At 47.7% G+C, this 24852-nt stretch overlaps 1 protein-coding gene across 1 annotated transcript in view; it reads right to left on the bottom strand.

Moving 5' to 3' along the window:
- The window catches only part of LOC139381221 (probable JmjC domain-containing histone demethylation protein 2C), a 235668-nt gene that overhangs the window by 181904 nt on the left and 28912 nt on the right, over positions 1-24852 (bottom strand). The window contains exon 2 of the mRNA XM_071124680.1: positions 6453-6629. Coding sequence (XP_070980781.1) covers positions 6453-6629 — 177 coding nt within the window. The remainder of the gene's footprint in view (positions 1-6452; positions 6630-24852) is intronic.

The raw sequence follows: 24852 nt of genomic DNA, 5'->3' as shown, positions 1-24852 counted from the left end.
ATACAATTTGACATGAGGGTTTGCTATACAAATTGACATGAGGGTTTGCTATACAAATTGACATGAGGGTTTGCTATACAAATTGACATGAGGGTTTGCTATACAATTTGACATGAGGGTTTGCTATACAATTTGACATGAGGGTTTGCTATACAAATTGACATGAGGGTTTGCTATACAAATTGACATGAGGGTTTGCTATACAAATTGACATGAGGGTTTGCTATACAAATTGACATGAGGGTTTGCTATACAAATTGACATGAGGGTTTGCTATACAAATTGACATGAGGGTTTGCTATACAAATTGATGGAAAGTGGTGGTGGTGAAAAACATACATTATAAAATCCATGTACACATGTGTGCAGCTAAAATTGGCAAAGACACACTTCTTCCCACAGGGCCGTGGGGTGAAACAGGATGCAGCTTAAGGCCCACCCTCTTCAACATATATCAAATCATTTGTCACATGCGCCGAATACAACAGGCATTCACCTCCATTGAAATGCTCACTTACGAGCCCTTAACCAACAATGCAGTTAAATGCAAATAGTCTGGGTAGCCATTTGATTAACTGTTTAGAAACCTCTTGGACCTAGACTTGTATCATATAAAATCAACGAGGGGGCACTGGAACAGTCTGCAGCACCCGGCCTCACTCTACAACAATCTGAAGTCAAACTGGAGAACCTTCCGTTTCCCCAAACTCTGTCAAGAGGACACAGTTTCATTAGAGGAATCGGTCCCTTCATCTGAGCTGCTCTATTAAATATGGAGATAGATTAACATCTGGTATTGATGGAAACAATGTACTGAGAAAATGTCCAATTGGCTTTTTACCAAATTATCGTACAACAGACCACGTATTCACCCTGCACACTAATTGACAAGCAAACCAAAACAAAAGGCAAAGTCTTCTCATTCTTTGTTGATTTCAAAAAAGCATTTGAATCAATTTGACATGAGGGTTTGCTATACAATTTGACATGAGGGTTTGCTATACAATTTGACATGAGGGTTTGCTATAGAAATTGACATGAGGGTTTGCTATACAATTTGACATGAGGGTTTGCTATACAATTTGACATGAGGGTTTGCTATACAATTTGACATGAGGGTTTGCTATACAAATTGACATGAGGGTTTGCTATACAATTTGACATGAGGGTTTGCTATACAAATTGACATGAGGGTTTGCTATACAAATTGACATGAGGGTTTGCTATACAAATTGACATGAGGGTTTGCTATACAAATTGACATGAGGGTTTGCTATACAAATTGACATGAGGGTTTGATATACAATTTGACATGAGGGTTTGCTATACAAATTGACATGAGGGTTTGCTATACAAATTGACATGAGGGTTTGCTATACAAATTTACATGAGGGTTTGCTATACAATTTGACATGAGGGTTTGCTATACAAATTGACATGAGGGTTTGCTATACAAATTGACATGAGGGTTTGCTATACAAATTGACATGAGGGTTTGCTATACAAATTGACATGAGGGTTTGCTATACAATTTGACATGAGGGTTTGCTATACAATTTGACATGAGGGTTTGCTATACAAATTGACATGAGGGTTTGCTATACAAATTGACATGAGGGTTTGCTATACAAATTGACATGAGGGTTTGCTATACAAATTGACATGAGGGTTTGCTATACAAATTGACATGAGGGTTTGCTATACAAATTGACATGAGGGTTTGCTATACAAATTGATGGAAAGTGGTGGTGGTGAAAAACATACATTATAAAATCCATGTACACATGTGTGCAGCTAAAATTGGCAAAGACACACTTCTTCCCACAGGGCCGTGGGGTGAAACAGGATGCAGCTTAAGGCCCACCCTCTTCAACATATATCAAATCATTTGTCACATGCGCCGAATACAACAGGCATTCACCTCCATTGAAATGCTCACTTACGAGCCCTTAACCAACAATGCAGTTAAATGCAAATAGTCTGGGTAGCCATTTGATTAACTGTTTAGAAACCTCTTGGACCTAGACTTGTATCATATAAAATCAACGAGGGGGCACTGGAACAGTCTGCAGCACCCGGCCTCACTCTACAACAATCTGAAGTCAAACTGGAGAACCTTCCGTTTCCCCAAACTCTGTCAAGAGGACACAGTTTCATTAGAGGAATCGGTCCCTTCATCTGAGCTGCTCTATTAAATATGGAGATAGATTAACATCTGGTATTGATGGAAAACCTCCTGAAGTAGTTTGGGATGAGCTCGGACCAGTTATTCTTCAATCACTTAATATCGCTTTTGAAAAAGGACAAATCCACAGAGACATCAACGCAGCTACGATATCCCCTAAGAAAGGAAAAGACCTCACAAATTGTGCCAATTTTCAGTCAATCAGTTTAAATCGGAACAGAAATGAAGATGTATGCCCACGTTCTAGTCCCGGGCTTAGAGAAAGTTATTACCAAGCTCATACATCCAGACCAAACAGGGTTTATTAAGACCAGGTTCTAGTCCCGGGCTTAGAGAAAGTTATTACCAAGCTCATACATCCAGACCAAACAGGGTTTATTAAGACCAGGTTCTAGTCCCGCGCTTAGAGAAAGTTATTACCAAGCTCATACATCCAGACCAAACAGGGTTTATTAAGCCCAAATTCTAGTCCCGTGCTTAGAGAAAGTTATTACCAAGCTCATACATCCAGACCAAACAGGGTTTATTAAGACCAGGTTCTAGTCCCGGGCTTAGAGAAAGTTATTACCAAGCTCATACATCCAAACCAAACAGGGTTTATTAAGACCAGGTTCTAGTCCAGCTCTTAGAGAAAGTTATTACCAAGCTCATACATCCAAATCAAACAGGGTTTATTAAGACCAGGTTCTAGTCCCGGGCTTAGAGAAAGTTATTACCAAGCTCATACATCCAAACCAAACAGGGTTTATTAAGACCAGGTTCTAGTCCCGCGCTCAGAGAAAGTTATTACCAAGCTCATACATCCGGAACAAACAGGGTTTATTAAGACCAGGTTCTAGTCCAGCTCTTAGAGAAAGTTATTACCAAGCTCATACATCCAAACCAAACAGGGTTTATTAAGACCAGGTTCTAGTCCAGCTCTTAGAGAAAGTTATTACCAAGCTCATACATCCAGACCAAACAGGGTTTATTAAGACCAGGTTCTAGTCCCGGGCTTAGAGAAAGTTATTACCAAGCTCATACATCCAGACCAAACAGGGTTTATTAAGACCAGGTTCTAGTCCCGCGCTTAGAGAAAGTTATTACCAAGCTCATACATCCAGACCAAACAGGGTTTATTAAGCCCAAATTCTAGTCCCGTGCTTAGAGAAAGTTATTACCAAGCTCATACATCCAGACCAAACAGGGTTTATTAAGACCAGGTTCTAGTCCCGGGCTTAGAGAAAGTTATTACCAAGCTCATACATCCAAACCAAACAGGGTTTATTAAGACCAGGTTCTAGTCCAGCTCTTAGAGAAAGTTATTACCAAGCTCATACATCCAAATCAAACAGGGTTTATTAAGACCAGGTTCTAGTCCCGGGCTTAGAGAAAGTTATTACCAAGCTCATACATCCAAACCAAACAGGGTTTATTAAGACCAGGTTCTAGTCCCGCGCTCAGAGAAAGTTATTACCAAGCTCATACATCCGGAACAAACAGGGTTTATTAAGACCAGGTTCTAGTCCAGCTCTTAGAGAAAGTTATTACCAAGCTCATACATCCAAACCAAACAGGGTTTATTAAGACCAGGTTCTAGTCCAGCTCTTAGAGAAAGTTATTACCAAGCTCATACATCCAAACCAAACAGGGTTTATTAAGACCAGGTTCTAGTCCCGGGCTTAGAGAAAGTTATTACCAAGCTCATACATCCAAACCAAACAGGGTTTATTAAGGGTCGTCAGGCAGCCGATAGGGCGCCGCCTGTTCCGTGTGGTTGTCGAGGATTCCCGTCTGGATACCCCGTCTGCTGTGTCATCATTAGATGCAGAGAAAGCCTTTGACCGCTTAGAGTGGAAATATTTATGTCTTGTTCTTGAACCTTTTTGGTTTTGGGGTTAGATTTATACATGTGATCTGCACCATGTTTATGAATCCTTCAATTAAATCTACAGGCACGACCTATTCTAACCCATTCACCATACAACCAGGATGTATATCTAGACACGACCCATTCACCATACAACCAGGATGTATATCTAGATATATCTAGACACTACCCATTCACCATACAACCAGGATGTATATCTAGATATATCTAGACACTACCCATTCACCATACAACCAGGATGTATATCTAGACACGACCCATTCACCATACAACCAGGATGTATATCTAGACACGACCCATTCTAACCCATTCACCATACAACCAGGATGTATATCTAGACGACCCATTCTAACCCATTCACCATACAACCAGGATGTATATCTAGACACGACCCATTCTAACCCATTCACCATACAACCAGGATGATTATCTAGACACAACCCATTCACCATACAACCAGGATGTATATCTAGACACGACCCATTCTAACCCATTCACCATACAACCAGGATGTATATCTAGACACGACCCATTCTAACCCATTCACCATACAACCAGGATGTATATCTAGACACGACCCATTCTAACCCATTCACCATAAAACCAGGATGTATATCTAGACACGACCCATTCTAACCCATTCACCATACAACCAGGATGTATATCTAGACACGACCCATTCTAATCCATTCACCATACAACCAGGATGTATATCTAGACACGACCCATTCTAATCCATTCACCATACAACCAGGATGTATATCTAGACACGACCCATTCTAATCCATTCACCATACAACCAGGATGTATATCTAGACACGACCCATTCTAATCCATTCACCATACAACCAGGATGTATATCTAGACACTACCCATTCTAACCCATTCATCATACAACCAGGATGTATATCTAGACACGACCCATTCACCATACAACCACGATGTATATCTAGACACGACCCATTCACCATACAACCAGGACGTATATCTAGACACTACCCATTCACCATACAACCAGGATGTGTATCTACAGACACAACCCATTCACCATACAACCAGGATGTATATCTAGACACGACCCATTCACCATACAACCAGGATGTATATCTACAGACACGACCCATTCAAACCCATTCACCATACAACCAGAATGTATATCTAGACACGACCCATTCACCATACAACCAGGATGTATATCTAGACACGACCCATTCACCATACAACCAGAATGTATATCTAGACACGACCCATTCACCATACAACCAGGATGTATATCTAGACACGACCCATTCACCATACAACCAGGATGTGTATCTACAGACACGACCCATTCTAACCCATACAACCATGATGTATATCTAGACACGACCCATTCACCATATACAACCAGGATGTATATCTAGACACGACCCATTCACCATACAACCAGGATGTATATCTACAGACACGACCCATTCAAACCCATTCACCATACAACCAGGATGTATATCTAGACACGACCCATTCACCATACAACCAGGATGTATATCTAGACACGACCCATTCACCATACAACCAGAATGTATATCTAGACACGACCCATTCACCATACAACCAGGATGTATATCTAGACACGACCCATTCACCATACAACCAGGATGTATATCTAGACACGACCCATTCACCATACAACCAGGATGTGTATCTACAGACACGACCCATTCTAACCCATTAACCATACAACCATGATGTATATCTAGACACGACCCATTCACCATATACAACCAGGATGTATATCTAGACACGACCCATTCACCATACAACCAGGATGTATATCTAGACACGACCCATTCACCATACAACCAGGATGTATATCTAGACACGACCCATTCACCATACAACCAGGATGTGTATCTACAGACACAACCCATTCACCATACAACCAGGATGTATATCTAGACACGACCCATTCACCATACAACCAGGATGTGTATCTACAGACACGACCCATTCTAACCCATTCACCATACAACCAGGATGTATATCTAGACACAACCCATTCACCATACAACCAGGATGTATATCTAGACACGACCCATTCTAATCCATTCACCATACAACCAGGATGTATATCTAGACACGACCCCCTCTATCACTTCACTAGGTGCTCAGAAAGATACACCCCCCCACACACCACAGAATCATTGTAATCCTATGTCCCACACCACAGAAACAGAATCATTGTAATCCTATGTACCACAGATCTATAATCCTTGTTACCATGGTAATCCTCAGTGGGTCTAGGTAACGGAGAGAGTGCTGAGATCAATGCAGAGAGAGCAGAGAGCTACAGTAACATCAGATGTTCTGAGTCCAGGGAGATAAGGCACTATGGAAGACAGCTGGATCAGTCCTTACCAGAGCTGGCCACTGGATGTGCTTGTCTTTAGTCCCCTGGGGGTTCTCCACCAGCAGGGTGCCCTCTCTCCTCTTGGCCCATACCAGCTGCTGCTCCAGCAGGAACACCTGGAAGTCCTCGTACACTTTCACCCACTCACGCTTCTCCCACTCCAGGTCATCAAACTCCACGTACACCTGGGAGGAGAGAGGAGAGGGGGTGAGTTCATGGGTGTACATAGAGAGGGTGTGTGTGTGTGTGTGTACACAGAGGGATAACAACCCATTCTGCAGTTGGTTGTTTCACATGACCTTTCCCACCACGGACGAGAGGTCAGTAGACTGACAGTGTTCACGTTTTCATATTGAAAAGAGGATACAATCAAGTCCATAAACGTCAACTCCAGCTTTCAATACAACTAGTAGATATTACTGTCTAAACCCTCAGACAGACAGCGTTCAATACAACTAGTAGATATTACTGATAAAACCCCCAGACAGACAGCGTTCAATACAACTAGTAGATATTACTGATAAAACCCCCAGACAGACAGCGTTCAATACAACTAGTAGATATTACTGATAAAACCCCCAGACAGACAGTGTTCAATACAACCAGTAGATATTACTGTCTAAACCCCCAGACAGCGTTCAATACAACTAGTAGATATTACTGTCTAAACCCTCAGACAGACAGCGCTCAATACAACTAGTAGATATTACTGTCTAAACCCTCAGACAGCGTTCAATACAACTAGTAGATATTACTGTCTAAACCCCCAGACAGACAGCGCTCAATACAACTAGTAGATATTACTGTCTAAACCCCCAGACAGCATTCAATACAACTAGTAGATATTACTGATAAAACCCTCAGACAGACAGCGTTCAATACAACTAGTAGATATTACTGATAAAACCCTCAGACAGACAGCGTTCAATACAACTAGTAGATATTACTGATAAAACCCCCAGACAGACAGCGTTCAATACAACTAGTAGATATTACTGATAAAACCCCCAGACAGACAGCGTTCAATACAACTAGTAGATATTACTGTCTAAACCCCCAGACAGCGTTCAATACAACTAGTAGATATTACTGTCTAAACCCCCAGACAGCGTTCAATACAACTAGTAGATATTATTGTCTAAACCCCCAGACAGCGTTCAATACAACTAGTAGATATTAATGTCTAAACCCCCAGACAGCGTTCAATACAACTAGTAGATATTACTGTCTAAACCCCCAGACAGACAGCGTTCAATACAACTAGTAGATATTACTGTCTAAACCCCCAGACAGACAGCGTTCAATACAACCAGTAGATATTACTGTCTAAACCCCCAGACAGACAGCGTTCAATACAACTAGTAGATATTACTGTCTAAACCCCCAGACAGCGTTCAATACAACTAGTAGATATTACTGTCTAAACCCTCAGACAGCGTTCAATACAACTAGTATATATTACTGATAAAACCCCCAGACAGACAGTGTTCAATACAACTAGTAGATATTACTGCCTAAACCCCCAGACAGACAGCGTTCAATACAACTAGTAGATATTACTGTCTAAACCCTCAGACAGACAGCGTTCAATACAACTAGTAGATATTACTGATAAAACCCCCAGACAGACAGCGTTCAATACAACTAGTAGATATTACTGATAAAACCCCCAGACAGACAGCGTTCAATACAACTAGTAGATATTACTGATAAAACCCCCAGACAGACAGTGTTCAATACAACCAGTAGATATTACTGTCTAAACCCCCAGACAGCGTTCAATACAACTAGTAGATATTACTGTCTAAACCCTCAGACAGACAGCGCTCAATACAACTAGTAGATATTACTGTCTAAACCCTCAGACAGCGTTCAATACAACTAGTAGATATTACTGTCTAAACCCCCAGACAGACAGCGCTCAATACAACTAGTAGATATTACTGTCTAAACCCCCAGACAGCATTCAATACAACTAGTAGATATTACTGATAAAACCCTCAGACAGACAGCGTTCAATACAACTAGTAGATATTACTGATAAAACCCTCAGACAGACAGCGTTCAATACAACTAGTAGATATTACTGATAAAACCCCCAGACAGACAGCGTTCAATACAACTAGTAGATATTACTGATAAAACCCCCAGACAGACAGCGTTCAATACAACTAGTAGATATTACTGTCTAAACCCCCAGACAGCATTCAATACAACTAGTAGATATTACTGTCTAAACCCCCAGACAGCATTCAATACAACTAGTAGATATTACTGTCTAAACCCCCAGACAGCGTTCAATACAACTAGTAGATATTATTGTCTAAACCCCCAGACAGCGTTCAATACAACTAGTAGATATTACTGTCTAAACCCCCAGACAGCGTTCAATACAACTAGTAGATATTACTGTCTAAACCCCCAGACAGACAGCGTTCAATACAACTAGTAGATATTACTGTCTAAACCCCCAGACAGACAGCGTTCAATACAACCAGTAGATATTACTGTCTAAACCCCCAGACAGACAGCGTTCAATACAACTAGTAGATATTACTGTCTAAACCCCCAGACAGCGTTCAATACAACTAGTAGATATTATTGTCTAAACCCCCAGACAGCGTTCAATACAACTAGTAGATATTACTGTCTAAACCCCCAGACAGCGTTCAATACAACTAGTAGATATTACTGTCTAAACCCCCAGACAGACAGCGTTCAATACAACTAGTAGATATTACTGTCTAAACCCCCAGACAGACAGCGTTCAATACAACCAGTAGATATTACTGTCTAAACCCCCAGACAGACAGCGTTCAATACAACTAGTAGATATTACTGTCTAAACCCCCAGACAGCGTTCAATACAACTAGTAGATATTACTGTCTAAACCCTCAGACAGCGTTCAATACAACTAGTATATATTACTGATAAAACCCCCAGACAGACAGTGTTCAATACAACTAGTAGATATTACTGTCTAAACCCCCAGACAGACAGCGTTCAATACAACTAGTAGATATTACTGTCTAAACCCTCAGACAGACAGCATTCAATACAACTAGTAGATATTACTGATAAAACCCCCAGACAGACAGCGTTCAATAAAACTAGTAGATATTACTGTCTAAACCCTCAGACAGACAGCGTTCAATACAACTAGTAGATATTACTGTCTAAACCCTCAGACAGCGTTCAATACAACTAGTAGATATTACTGTCTAAACCCTCAGACAGACAGCGTTCAATACAACTAGTAGATATTACTGATAAAACCCCCAGACAGACAGCGTTCAATACAACTAGTAGATATTACTGTCTAAACCCCCAGACAGACAGCGTTCAATACAACTAGTAGATATTACTGTCTAAACCCCCAGACAGACAGCGTTCAATAAAACTAGTAGATATTACTGTCTAAACCCTCAGACAGCGTTCAATACAACTAGTAGATATTACTGTCTAAACCCTCAGACAGCGTTCAATACAACTAGTAGATATTACTGATAAAACCCCCAGACAGACAGCGTTCAATACAACTAGTAGATGTTACTGATAAAACCCCCAGACAGACAGCGTTCAATACAACTAGTAGATATTACTGTCTAAACCCTCAGACAGCGTTCAATACAACTAGTAGATATTACTGATAAAACCCCCAGACAGACAGCGTTCAATACAACTAGTAGATATTACTGATAAAACCCTCAGACAGACAGCGTTCAATACAACTAGTAGATATTACTGTCTAAACCCCCAGACAGCGTTCAATACAACTAGTAGATATTACTGTCTAAACCCTCAGACAGACAGCGTTCAATACAACTAGTAGATATTACTGTCTAAACCCTCAGACAGCGTTCAATACAACTAGTAGATATTACTGTCTAAACCCCCAGACAGCGTTCAATACAACTAGTAGATATTACTGATAAAACCCTCAGACAGACAGCGTTCAATACAACTAGTAGATATTACTGTCTAAACCCTCAGACAGCGTTCAATACAACTAGTAGATATTACTGTCTAAACCCCCAGACAGCGTTCAATACAACCAGTAGATATTACTGTCTAAACCCTCAGACAGACAGCGTTCAATACAACTAGTAGATATTACTGATAAAACCCCCAGACAGACAGCGTTCAATACAACTAGTAGATATTACTGATAAACCCTCAGACAGACAGCGTTCAATACAACTAGTAGATGGGGTCATTTATCTGACTCTGGGTCAGTAGATAAAGGGGACCATCTGACTCTGGGTCAGCAGAAAAAGGGGACCATCTGACTCTGGGTCAGCAGATAAAGGGGACCATCTGACTCTGGGTCAGCAGATAAAGGGGACCATCTGACTCTGGGTCAGCAGATAAAGGGGACCATCTGACTCTGGGTCAGCAGATAAAGGAGCCCATCTGACTCTGGGTCAGCAGATAAAGGAGCCCATCTGACTCTGGGTCAGCAGATAAAGGAGCCCATCTGACTCTGGGTCAGCAGATAAAGGAGCCCATCTGACTCTGGGTCAGCAGATAAAGGAGCCCATCTGACTCTGGGTCAGCAGATAAAGGAGCCCATCTGACTCTGGGTCAGCAGATAAAGGAGCCCATCTGACTCTGGGTCAGCAGATAAAGGAGCCCATCTGACTCTGGGTCAGCAGATAAAGGAGCCCATCTGACTCTGGGTCAGCAGATAAAGGAGCCCATCTGACTCTGGGTCAGCAGATAAAGGAGCCCATCTGACTCTGGGTCAGCAGATAAAGGAGCCCATCTGACTCTGGGTCAGCAGATAAAGGAGCCCATCTGACTCTGGGTCAGCAGATAAAGGAGCCCATCTGACTCTGGGTCAGCAGATAAAGGAATCTGACTCTGGGGAGCCCATCTGACTCTGGGTCAGCAGATAAAGGAGCCCATCTGACTCTGGGTCAGCAGATAAAGGAGCCCATCTGACTCTGGGTCAGCAGATAAAGGAGCCCATCTGACTCTGGGTCAGCAGATAAAGGAGCCCATCTGACTCTGGGTCAGCAGATAAAGGAGCCCATCTGACTCTGGGTCAGCAGATAAAGGAGCCCATCTGACTCTGGGTCAGCAGATAAAGGAGCCCATCTGACTCTGGGTCAGCAGATAAAGGAGCCCATCTGACTCTGGGTCAGCAGATAAAGGAGCCCATCTGACTCTGGGTCAGCAGATAAAGGAGCCCATCTGACTCTGGGTCAGCAGATAAAGGAGCCCATCTGACTCTGGGTCAGCAGATAAAGGAGCCCATCTGACTCTGGGTCAGCAGATAAAGGAGCCCATCTGACTCTGGGTCAGCAGATAAAGGAGCCCATCTGACTCTGGGTCAGCAGATAAAGGAGCCCATCTGACTCTGGGTCAGCAGATAAAGGAGCCCATCTGACTCTGGGTCAGCAGATAAAGGAGCCCATCTGACTCTGGGTCAGCAGATAAAGGAGCCCATCTGACTCTGGGTCAGCAGATAAAGGAGCCCATCTGAGTCTGGGTCAGCAGATAAAGGAGCCCATCTGACTCTGGGTCAGCAGATAAAGGAGCCCATCTGACTCTGGGTCAGCAGATAAAGGAGCCCATCTGACTCTGGGTCAGCAGATAAAGGAGCCCATCTGACTCTGGGTCAGCAGATAAAGGAGACCATCTGACTCAGGGTCAGTAGATAAAGGAGACCATCTGACTCTGGGTCAGTAGATAAAGGAGACCATCTGACTCTGGGTCAGTAGATAAAGGAGACCATCTGACTCAGGGTCAGTAGATAAAGGGCCCCATAACTTTAAGATCTTATTTAAATAGACAGAATAACACAGCAAAGCAACAACAACTTAGGCAAGTTGTTAAGGATGACATCAGTTCTGCCAAAAGGGACCAGCTATATATTATCCCTGTACCAGAGCTGTAATGATTCATGTGATGGTCAACAGTACAGATCGAATGTTATTTTCACTTGGCCACTCTGACCATCACATAAGACTGTTGACCTCTCTGCTATTGAACTGCTATAACCCTTTGAGACAGAGACAACAAATCACTTACATGAAGTACTGTTTGGTAGACATGAAAACAAGATACAGGACTAAATGTTCAACCTGAAATAACTGCTATGATCAATGTCTGTGACCTCCACCAGCATAGTGACAACATGCCATGCTACCCCGGAGGCCTGCTGTCCACGGCTAGGATAGAGCCACTAGTTAAAAGGCCCTGGTTTTAGTGACAACATGCCATGCTACCCTGAGGCCTGCTGTCCACGGCTAGGATAGAGCCACTAGTTAAAAGGCCCTGGTTTTAGTGACAACATGCCATGCTACCCTTGAGGCCTGCTGTCCACGGCTAGGATAGAGCCACTAGTTAAAGACCCAGGCTTTAGTGACCTCTAATTCTAGCTTCTCTGGGTTTGATGCCAGGTACTATGTGATCAGACGAGGTGATAAATAACTAGCAATAAGTTAGTTTACCCAGCAGCACGAGTCCACTTGGTTGTTCTCTCACAGCAACACCACACTGACAGGGAAAAGAACAGCCTGACAGAGAAGCATTGAGAGAGTGCCAATACACCCCCCCCCTCCCCCCTCCCGTGCTCTCACCCTCCCTCTCCATTCAATTCAAAGGGCTTTATTGGCATGGGAAACATATGTTTACATTGTCAAAGCAAGTGAAATAGACAAAAGTTAAATAAACAATTACAAATCAACCGTAAACATTACACTCACACAAGACATTTCAAATGTCATATTATGTCTATATACAGTGTTGCAATAAACAAATATGAGTTGTATTTACAATGGTGTTTGTTCTTCACTGGTTGCCCTTTTCTTGTGGCAACAGGTCACGAATCTTGCTGCTGTGATGGCACACTGTTACTTCACCCAGTAGATAGGGGAGTTTATCAAAATTGGATTTGTTTTCTAATTCTTTGTGGGTCTGTGTAATCTGAGGGAAATATGTCTCTCTAATATGGTCATACGTTGGACAGGAGGTTAGGAAGTGCAGCTCGGTTTCCACCTCCTTTTGTGGGCAGTGTGCACATAGCCTGTCTTCTCTTGTGAGCCATGTCTGCCTACGGCGGCCTTTCTCAATAGCAAGGCTACGCTCACTGAGTCTGTACATAGTCAAAGTTTTCCTTAATTTTGGGTCAGTCACAGTAGTCAGGTATTCTGCAGCTGTGTACTCTCGGTTTAGGGCCAAATATCATTATCACTTAGTTTTATCAAAGATTCTTTGTAATTAGTATTACGCGATCAAACTGAATAATCATGTAACTGTAATTAACTAGGAAGTCGGGGCACCAAGGAAAATTCAGATTACAAAGTTATAATTTCCTAATATAACCTTTCAGATATTTTATATCTGATCAATTAGTCTTCGAATGAATGAATTACTTACTTTACCTCACGTTAGTCTCATTCCAAACGTCGTAAATAGTTGGTTATCTGCCCGAACCCAGTCTTCACTATGAGTCATCCATACATCAATTGTCTAAAATCATTTATTTACTAACTAAATAATTCACAGAAAGCAGTCTAACCGACACCGGCAGCCTAGCAGTCTAACCGACACCGGCAGCCTAGCAGTCTAACCGACACCGGCAGCCTAGCAGTCTAACCGACACCGGCAGCCTATCCGACACCGGCAGCCTGGCAGTCTAACCGACACCGGCAGCCTGGCAGTCTAACCGACACCGGCAGCCTGGCAGTCTAACCGACACCGGCAGCCTGGCAGTCTAACCGACACCGGCAGCCTGGCAGTCTAACCGACACCGGCAGCCTAGCAGTCTAACCGACACCGGCAGCCTAGCAGTCTAACCGACACCGGCAGCCTGGCAGTCTATCCGACACCGGCAGCCTGGCAGTCTAACCGACACCGGCAGCCTGGCAGTCTAACCGACACCGGCAGCCTGGCAGTCTAACCGACACCGGCAGCCTGGCAGTCTAACCGACACCGGCAGCCTGGCAGTCTAACCGACACCGGCAGCCTGGCAGTCTAACCGACACCGGCAGCCTGGCAGTCTAACCGACACCGGCAGCCTGGCAGTCTAACCGACACCGGCAGCCTAGCAGTCTAACCGACACCGGCAGCCTAGCAGTCTAACCGACTCCGGCAGCCTAACCGACACCAGCAGCCTGACAGTCTAACCGACACCGGCAGCCTAGCAGTCTAACCGACACCGGCAGCCTGACAGTCTAACCGACACCGGCAGCCTAACCGACACCGGCAGCCTGGCAGTCTAACCGACACCGGCAGCCTGACAGTCTAACCGACACCGGCAGCCTGACAGTCTAACCGACACCGGCAGCCTGACAGTCTAACCGACACCGGCAGCCTGACAGTCTAACCGACACCGGCAGCCTGACAGTCTAACCGACACCGGCAGCCTGAGAGTCTAACCGACACCGGCAGCCTGAGAGTCTAACCGACACCGGCAGCCTGACAGTCTAACCGTCACCGGCAGTCTAACCCGACACCGGCAGTCTAACCGACACCGGCAGCCTAGCAGTCTAACCGACACCGGCAGCCTAGCAGTCTAACCGACACCGGCAGCCTGACAGTCTAACCCGACACCGGCAGTCTAACCCGACACCGGCAGTCTAACCCGACACCGGCAGTCCACCCGACACCAGCAGTCTAACCCCCCTCCCTGCTCGAATTCAACTCACACACCCGTGAAAAGGGGGAAGGCGAGGGAAATGGAGGGAAAGAGGAGGAGAGGGAAATGGAGGGAAATGGAGGGAAAGAGGAGGAGAGGGAAATGGAGGGAAAGACCGACAGACCGAGAAAGAAAGCCCGAAAGAGACAGGGAGAGGGATTTCCAAAGACAGGGAGAGAGACTAGAGGGATTTCCAGAGACAGGGAGAGAGACTAGAGGGATTTCCAGAGACAGGGAAAGAGACTAGAGGGATTTCCAGAGACAGGGAAAGAGACTAGAGGGATTTCCAGAGACAGGGAAAGAGACTAGAGGGATTTCCAGAGACAGGGAGAGAGACTAGAGGGATTTCCAGAGACAGGGAAAGAGACTAGAGGGATTTCCAGAGACAGGGAAAGAGACTAGAGGGATTTCCAGAGACAGGGAAAGAGACTAGAGGGATTTCCAGAGACAGGGAGAGAGACTAGAGGGATTTCCAGAGACAGGGAAAGAGACTAGAGGGATTTCCAGAGACAGGGAGAGAGACTAGAGGGATTTCCAAATAGTCGAAGGACATTAATAAAGCCATCAATGTGACACCGTAGAGATGAGAGCTGACCCCCCCAGCTGATTAAAGCAGACTGTATTACCTTAATGTCAGAGCTTCTCTCTCCTTAATAAAGACATCAATGTGACACCGTAGAGATGAGAACTGCCCCCCCCCCAGCTGATTAAAGCAGACTGTATTACCTTAATGTCAGAGCTTCTCTCTCCTTAATAAAGACATCAATGTGACACCGTAGAGATGAGAACTGACCCCCCCAGCTGATTAAAGCAGACTGTATTACCTTAATGTCAGAGCTTCTCTCTTCATTACCTTCTCTCTGCTCCCCCCCAGAACACAACTCTACAGACCACGTTGTGTTGGTTAACATGAATAATACTGTTACTATGACCCCCCCCCCCCCCCCCCCCCAGAACACAGCTCTACAGACCATGTTGTGTTGGTTAACATGAATAATATCTGTTACTATGACCCCCCCCAGAACACAGCTCTACAGACCATGTTGTGTTGGTTAACATGAAACCTGCAGTAAGCCCTGTTGTAAGACCTCTTGTTTCCCAAATAGCACCCTACTCCCTATTTTGGAGGGAGGGGGGCCCAGTTAGAAGTAGTGCACTATATAGGGATTAGTTTGCCATTCAAGACAGAATTAATCTGACGTATTGAGATTGACTGAACTGCATCCAGGCTACACCACTACAAGGGTTCCTATATCACAGCCAGGTGAGCTGCACTCAAAGCTCCCAGACAGGAAACAAAACGCCACAGGACCGTCCTGCTTCCCTCCCCACGCCACAGGACCGCCCTCCTTCCCTCCCCACACCACAGGACCGCCCTCCTTCCCTCCCCACGCCACAGGACCGCCCTCGTTCCCTCCCCACGCCACAGGACCGCCCTCGTTCCCTCCCCACGCCACAGGACCGCCCTCGTTCCCTCCCCACGCCACAGGACCGCCCTCCTTCCCTCCCCACGCCACAGGACCGCCCTCCTTCCCTCCCCACACCACAGGACCGCCCTCCTTCCCTCCCCACGCCACAGGACCGCCCTCCTTCCCTCCCCACGCCACAGGACCGCCCTCCTTCCCTCCCCACACCACCGGACCGCCCTCCTTCCCTCCCCACACCACCGGACCGCCCTCCTTCCCTCCCCACGCCACAGGACCGCCCTCCTTCCCTCCCCACACCACCGCCCTCCTTCCCTCCCCACAGTCCCCAGGACCGCCCTCCTTCCCTCCCCACGCCACAGGACCGCCCTCCTTCCCTCCCCACACCACAGAACCGCCCTCCTTCCCTCCCACGCCACAGGACCGCCCTCCTTCCATCCCCACAGTCCACACCACTGAACTATGGGGACCATGCATGCAGCACTGAAGTAGCTGTGCTCCTACAGACTGATCATTAAAAGGAAAGAGAACCATCAGCCCTGTAACGATTTACTCTGACTGTCATCTTTACTCTGTGAGCCAGCCGGCTGAGAGACACCACCTGACCGAGCACGGGATGCCAACAGCTGCCAGAGGGGTCCAGGACAGAGTGGCCTGTAGCAGTAGACAGACAGGGCCTGTTGACTCAGTGACTGGGGATTCCACCCTGTGTCTGGATACAGGACCCTGACAGAGTGGTCTGTAGCAGTAGACAGACAGGGCCTGTTGACTCAGTGACTGGGGATTCCACCCTGTGTCTGGATACAGGACCCTGACAGTGGTCTGTAGCAGTAGACAGACAGGGCCTGTTGACTCAGTGACTGGGGATTCCACCCTGTGTCTGGATACAGGACCCTGGCAGAGTGGTCTGTAGCAGTAGACAGACAGGGCCTGTTGACTCAGTGACTGGGGATTCCACCCTGTGTCTGGATACAGGACCCTGACAGAGTGGTCTGTAGCAGTAGACAGACAGGGCCTGTTGACTCAGTGACTGGGGATTCCACCCTGTGTCTGGATACAGGACCCTGACAGAGTGGTCTGTAGCAGTAGACAGACAGGGCCGGTTGACTCAGTGACTGGGGATTCCACCCTGTGTCTGGATACAGGACCCTGACAGAGTGGTCTGTAGCAGTAGACAGACAGGGCCTGTTGACTCAGTGACTGGGGATTCCACCCTGTGTCTGGATACAGGACCCTGACAGAGTGGTCTGTAGCAGTAGGCAGACAGGGCCTGTTGACTCAGTGACTGGGGATTCCACCCTGTGTCTGGATACAGGACCCTGACAGAGTGGCCTGTAGCAGTAGACAGACAGGGCCTGTTGACTCAGTGACTGGGGATTCCACCCTGTGTCTGGATACAGGACCCTGACAGAGTGGTCTGTAGCAGTAGACAGACAGGGCCGGTTGACTCAGTGACTGGGGATTCCACCCTGTGTCTGGATACAGGACCCTGACAGAGTGGTCTGTAGCAGTAGACAGACAGGGCCTGTTGACTCAGTGACTGGGGATTCCACCCTGTGTCTGGATACAGGACCCTGACAGAGTGGCCTGTAGCAGTAGACAGACAGGGCCTGTTGACTCAGTGACTGGGGATTCCACCCTGTGTCTGGATACAGGACCCTGACAGAGTGGTCTGTAGCAGTAGACAGACAGGGCCTGTTGACTCAGTGACTGGGGATTCCACCCTGTGTCTGGATACAGGACCCTGACAGAGTGGTCTGTAGCAGTAGACAGACAGGGCCTGTTGACTCAGTGACTGGGGATTCCACCCTGTGTCTGGATACAGGACCCTGACAGTGGTCTGTAGCAGTAGACAGACAGGGCCTGTTGACTCAGTGACTGGGGATTCCACCCTGTGTCTGGATACAGGACCCTGACAGAGTGGTCTGTAGCAGTAGACAGACAGGGCCTGTTGACTCAGTGACTGGGGATTCCACCCTGTGTCTGGATACAGGACCCTGACAGAGTGGTCTGTAGCAGTAGACAGACAGGGCCGGTTGACTCAGTGACTGGGGATTCCACCCTGTGTCTGGATACAGGACCCTGACAGAGTGGTCTGTAGCAATAGACAGACAGGGCCGGTTGACTCAGTGACTGGGGATTCCACCCTGTGTCTGGATACAGGACCCTGACAGAGTGGTCTGTAGCAGTAGACAGACAGGGCCTGTTGACTCAGTGACTGGGGATTCCACCCGGTGTCTGGATACAGGACCCTGACAGAGTGGCAATAGTTATCAGATTAACAGAACACGTCTCTCTCTCTCTCAAAACTAGCCTCTTTCAAATGAAGGATTTGAAAAATAGACTTTCAAAGGCAAAACAAAATGTCTTGTGTTTGTTTTTAACTAGTAGCTCTGAAATCCTTGTGGTATTTGGTAGACAAACAGAGCTTCAGTTTCTCCCTGACCCTCTAACACTAATGGATTCTACAGTGTTTATAGTGGATGCTGTTCCACACATTACTGCTGTTAATTGCAGTGATATGGACTTCAGATTGATAGACCTGGTTCACCAGGCTGAAGAAATAAATGACAACACAGTCTCACAGAATGATTACAACTCTGGCAGCAGTGGACTGACGACTGGCTAGGCCACGTTACAGACATGTCTCTCTCTCACACAAACACATATATTCCCTATGGGCTCTGGTCAACAGTGTTCTATATAGGGAATAGGGCTCTGGTCAACAGTAGTGTTCTATATAGGGAATAGGGCTCTGGTCAACAGTAGTGTTCTATATAGGGAATAGGGCTCTGGTCAACAGTAGTGTTCTATATAGGGAATAGGGAGCCATTTGGGACTCAGGCTTAGTCTAAGTCATGGCTACTCAGCCTGCACTGGAAAAGCCGGATGTTTCAATTACACATCGAACACACTGGGTCGTTAAAATGCAGTCATATTTAGAGATTCTGATTAAACAGCACTTCTCCAGTGAGAACTGGCCTGCCCGGAGGTGGAGCGCATTGAACTGGCCCCGGAGGTGGAGCGCATCAAACTGGCCCGCCCGGAGGTGGAGCGCATTGAACTGGCCCGGAGGTGGAGCGCATCAAACTGGCCTGCCCGGAGGTGGAGCGCATTGAACTGGCCCGGAGGTGGAGCGCATCAAACTGGCCTGCCCGGAGGTGGAGCGCATTGAGCTGGCCCGCCCGGAGGTGGAGCGCATCGAGCTGGCCCGCCCGGAGGTGGAGCGCATCGAGCTGGCCCGCCCGGAGGTGGAGCGCATCGAGCTGGCCCGCCCGGAGGTGGAGCGCATCGAGCTGGCCCGCTCGGAGGTGGAGCACAATGAACTGGCCCGCCCCGAGGTGGAGCGCATTGAACTGGCCCGCCCCGAGGTGGAGCGCATTGAACTGGCCCGCCCCGAGGTGGAGCGCATTGAACTGGCCCGCTCCGAGGTGGAGCGCATTGAACTGGCCCACCCCGAGGTGGAGCGCATTGAACTGGCCCACCCCGAGGTGGAGCGCATTGAACTGGCCCGGAGGTGGAGCGCATTGAACTGGCCCGCCACGTCATTCCCAGCCCAACGCCTGGAGCCACGTCATTCCCAGCCCAACGCCTGGAGCCACGTCATTCCCAGCCCAACGCCTGGTGCCACGTCATTCCCAGCCCAACGCCTGGAGCCACGTCATTCCCAGCCCAACGCCTGGAGCCACGTCATTCCCAGCCCAACGCCTGGAGCCACGTCATTCCCAGCCGAACGCCTGGAGCCACGTAATCCCAGCCGAACGCCTGGAGCCACGTCATTCCCAGCCGAACGCCTGGAGCCACGTCATTCCCAGCTGAACGCCTGGAGCCACGTCATTCCCAGCTGAACGCCTGGAGCCACGTCATTCCCAGCCGAACGCCGGGAGCCACGTCATTCCCAGCCGAACGCCGGGAGCCACGTCATTCCCAGCCGAACGCCTGGAGCCACGTCATTCCCAGCTGAACGCCTGGAGCCACGTCATTCCCAGCTGAACGCCTGGAGCCAGTCTCTTTCTCCTCTCTGAGACGTCATCCTCACTCGCTCTTTTCCCTCTCTCAAAAAAAACTAACCAAATCAGCTCTCTGCTCTCACACCAAACCAACTCTCTGCTCTCACACCAAACCAAAATCAGCTCTCTGCTCTCACACCAAACCAAATCAGCTCTCTGCTCTCACACCAAACCAAATCAGCTCTCTGCTCTCACACCAAACCAAATCAGCTCTCTGCTCTCACGCCAAACCAAATCAGCTCTCAGCTCTCACACCAAACCAAATCAGCTCTCACACCAAACCAAATCAGCTCTCAGGTCTCACACCAAACCAAATCAGCTCTCTGCTCTCACACCAAACCAAATCAGCTCTCTGCTCTCACACCAAACCAAATCAGCTCTCTGCTCTCACACCAAACCAACTCTGCTCTCACGCCAAACCAACTCTGCTCTCACGCCAAACCAACTCTGCTCTCACGCCAAACCAACTCTGCTCTCACGCCAAACCAAATCAGCTCTCTGCTCTCACGCCAAACCAAATCAGCTCTCTGCTCTCACGCCAAACCAAATCAGCTCTCTGCTCTCACGCCAAACCAAATCAGCTCTCTGCTCTCACGCCAAACCAAATCAGCTCTCTGCTCTCACACCAAACCAAATCAGCTCTCTGCTCTCACACCAAACCAAATCAGCTCTCTGCTCTCACACCAAACCAAATCAGCTCTCTGCTCTCACACCAAACCAAATCAGCTCTCTGTTCTCACACCAAACCAAATCAGCTCTCTGCTCTCACACCAAACCAAATCAGCTCTCTGCTCTCACGCCAAACCAAATCAGCTCTCTGCTCTCACGCCAAACCAAATCAGCTCTCAGCTCTCACACCAAACCAAATCAGCTCTCTGCTCTCACACCAAACCAAATCAGCTCTCTGCTCTCACACCAAACCAAATCAGCTCTCACACCAAACCAAATCAGCTCTCTGCTCTCACACCAAACCAAATCAGCTCTCTGCTCTCACACCAAACCAAATCAGCTCTCTGCTCTCACACCAAACCAGCTCTCTGCTCTCACGCCAAACCAGCTCTCTGCTCTCACGCCAAACCAAATCAGCTCTCTGCTCTCACACCAAACCAAATCAGCTCTCTGCTCTCACACCAAACCAAATCAGCTCTCTGCTCTCACGCCAAACCAACTCTGCTCTCACGCCAAACCAAATCAGCTCTCTGCTCTCACACCAAACCAAATCAGCTCTCTGCTCTCACACCAAACCAAATCAGCTCTCTGCTCTCACGCCAAACCAAATCAGCTCTCTGCTCTCACACCAAACCAAATCAGCTCTCTGCTCTCACACCAAACCAAATCAGCTCTCTGCTCTCACACCAAACCAAATCAGCTCTCTGCTCTCACACCAAACCAAATCAGCTCTCTTCTCTCACACCAAACCAAATCAGCTCTCTGCTCTCACACCAAACCAAATCAGCTCTCTTCTCTCACACCAAACCAAATCAGCTCTCACACCAAACCAAATCAGCTCTCTTCTCTCACACCAAACCAAATCAGCTCTCACACCAAACCAAATCAGCTCTCTGCTCTCACACCAAACCAAATCAGCTCTCTGCTCTCACACCAAACCAAATCAGCTCTCTGCTCTCACACCAAACCAAATCAGCTCTCTGCTCTCACGCCAAACCAAATCAGCTCTCTGCTCTCACGCCAAACCAAATCAGCTCTCTGCTCTCACGCCAAACCAAATCAGCTCTCACACCAAACCAAATCAGCTCTCTGCTCTCACACCAAACCAAATCGGTTACTACGACCACCATGTCCATCCTCCCTCAGTGAGACGGTTACTAAGACCACCATGTCCATCCTCCCTCAGTGAGACGGTTACTACGACCACCATGTCCATCCTCCCTCAGTGAGACGGTTACTAAGACCACCATGTCCATCCTCCCTCAGTGAGACGGTTACTACGACCACCATGTCCATCCTCCCTCAATGAGACGGTTACTAAGACCACCATGTCCATCCTCCCTCAGTGAGACGGTTACTAAGACCACCATGTCCATCCTCCCTCAGTGAGACGGTTACTACGACCACCATGTCCATCCTCCCTCAGTGAGACGGTTACTAAGACCACCATGTCCATCCTCCCTCAGTGAGACGGTTACTAAGACCACCATGTCCATCCTCGCTCAGTGAGACGGTTACTACGACCACCATGTCCATCCTCCCTCAGTGAGACGGTTACTAAGACAACCATGTCCATCCTCCCTCAGTGAGACTGTTACTACGACCACCATGTCCATCCTCCCTCAGTGAGACGGTTACTAAGACCACCATGTCCATCCTCGCTCAGTGAGACGGTTACTACGACCACCATGTCCATCCTCCCTCAGTGAGACGGTTACTAAGACAACCATGTCCATCCTCCCTCAGTGAGACTGTTACTACGACCACCATGTCCATCCTCCCTCAGTGAGCCGGTTACTATGTAGGAGAAGTGGTAACTAGGCAGCGATGCGGGTTACTGGTGTCCATGTTCAGAATACAAATGATAAGCGAATCACCCCCGAGGAAACAAATTGATTGGTTTCTCTCTCAGTAGCAGCTCGTTGGGTATCTGGCTCTGAACTGCTCTCCAATTATAGACCAGAGAGAGAAGAATCTCATCAAGAAAAATACAATGAAATAGATCTGGACAGAAAAATGAAATGACAATATTTATTTTTTCCACAGCCATCTGTGTCTCTGTAATGTTGCCATGTATCCTTCTACACTGCTGCTACTCTCTGTTCATCATCTGCAGTCACGTGAACCATATCTACATGTACATACTACCTCAATCAGCCTGACAAACCCCTGCCCGTCCACAGCCTCCCCCTGCCCGTCCACAGCCTCCCCCTGCCCCGTCCACAGCCTCCCCCTGCCCCGTCCACAGCCTCCCCCTGCCCCGTCCACAGCCTCCCCCTGCCCCGTCCACAGCCTCCCCCTGCCCCGTCCACAGCCTCCCCCTGCCCCGTCCACAGCCTCCCCCTGCCCGTCTACAGCCAGACCACTCATACTGCCGACTACCTGACAACCAGCTTGCTGCAGACCAGACCACTCATACTGCCGACTACCTGACAACCAGCCTGCTGCAGACCAGACCACTCACACGGCCGACTACCTGACAACCAGCCTGCTGCAGACCAGACCACTCATACGGCTGACTACCTGACAACCAGCCTGCTGCAGACCAGACCACTCATACTGCTGACTACCTGACAACCAGCCTGTTGCAGACAAGACCACTCATACTGCTGACTACCTGACAACCAGCCTGCTGCAGACCAGACCATTCATACGGCTGACTACCTGACAACCAGCCTGCTGCAGACCAGACCACTCATACTGCCGACTACCTGACAACCAGCCTGCTGCAGACCAGATCACTCACACTGCCGACTACCTGACAACCAGCCTGCTGCAGACCAGACCACTCACACGGCCGACTACCTGACAACCAGCCTGCTGCAGACCAGACCACTCATACTGCCGACTACCTGACAACCAGCCTGCTGCAGACCATACCACTCATACTGCCGACTACCTGACAACCAGCCTGTTGCAGACCAGACCACTCATACTGCTGACTACCTGACCAGATACGGACCAGGAGGACTGCTAAAACAAAAGTGGGTCTCTTCAATGTTACATTCTAATATAAGTAATTGATTAACATGCGCCCATCCGCGGCGCGCTAGCCCTCCCGAACATCCGGCGCGCTAGCCCTCCCGAACATCCGGCGCGCTAGCCCTCCCGAACATCCGGCGCGCGGATTAACACCACAGCTGATAGTCCATAATGTTTGATCAGTGGTTAGGCTAAAATTTACAATCGCTGCAACAATACAGGTCAAATTAAGCTCCAACATCTGTAGGTAGAGCAGAGTGTGATGGTGGAGGTAGGTAGGTGGGGTAGAGTGGAGTTATTGTGATTGAAGACAGCGAGCCACAGCCAGCCTATTAAATCAGAATGCAGGGTGGTCTGAGGCCAGTCCTGTTTACACCATCTACTGTCCACCTCCCATTACAACCATAACATGACCTTCGCAGAGAACCCGGGGAAGCCCGGGGAATTTACAACAGGTCGCTCAGAGACATGCAGAGTAAACCGTTTTACACTGCAAGCCCCACCGTGCATGAAAACAACCTGAGGATGTCTGTGTTTGGATGAAACATTCCCAGCTCCGCCAGCGCACAGACAGAACCCTTCAGAAGACAGGAGTAGGAAGGCCAGAACATCCCACAATGGACAACAGCTTCCGACAAGAACAAACACATTCACAACATGGAGAATCTGGACTTG

This window comes from Oncorhynchus clarkii, chromosome 23 (genome assembly GCF_045791955.1).
Source record: "Oncorhynchus clarkii lewisi isolate Uvic-CL-2024 chromosome 23, UVic_Ocla_1.0, whole genome shotgun sequence".
Lineage (NCBI taxonomy): Eukaryota > Metazoa > Chordata > Actinopteri > Salmoniformes > Salmonidae > Oncorhynchus > Oncorhynchus clarkii.
The sequence above is the reverse complement of the archived record's forward strand: the minus strand, read 5'-3'. Positions and strand labels throughout refer to the sequence as shown.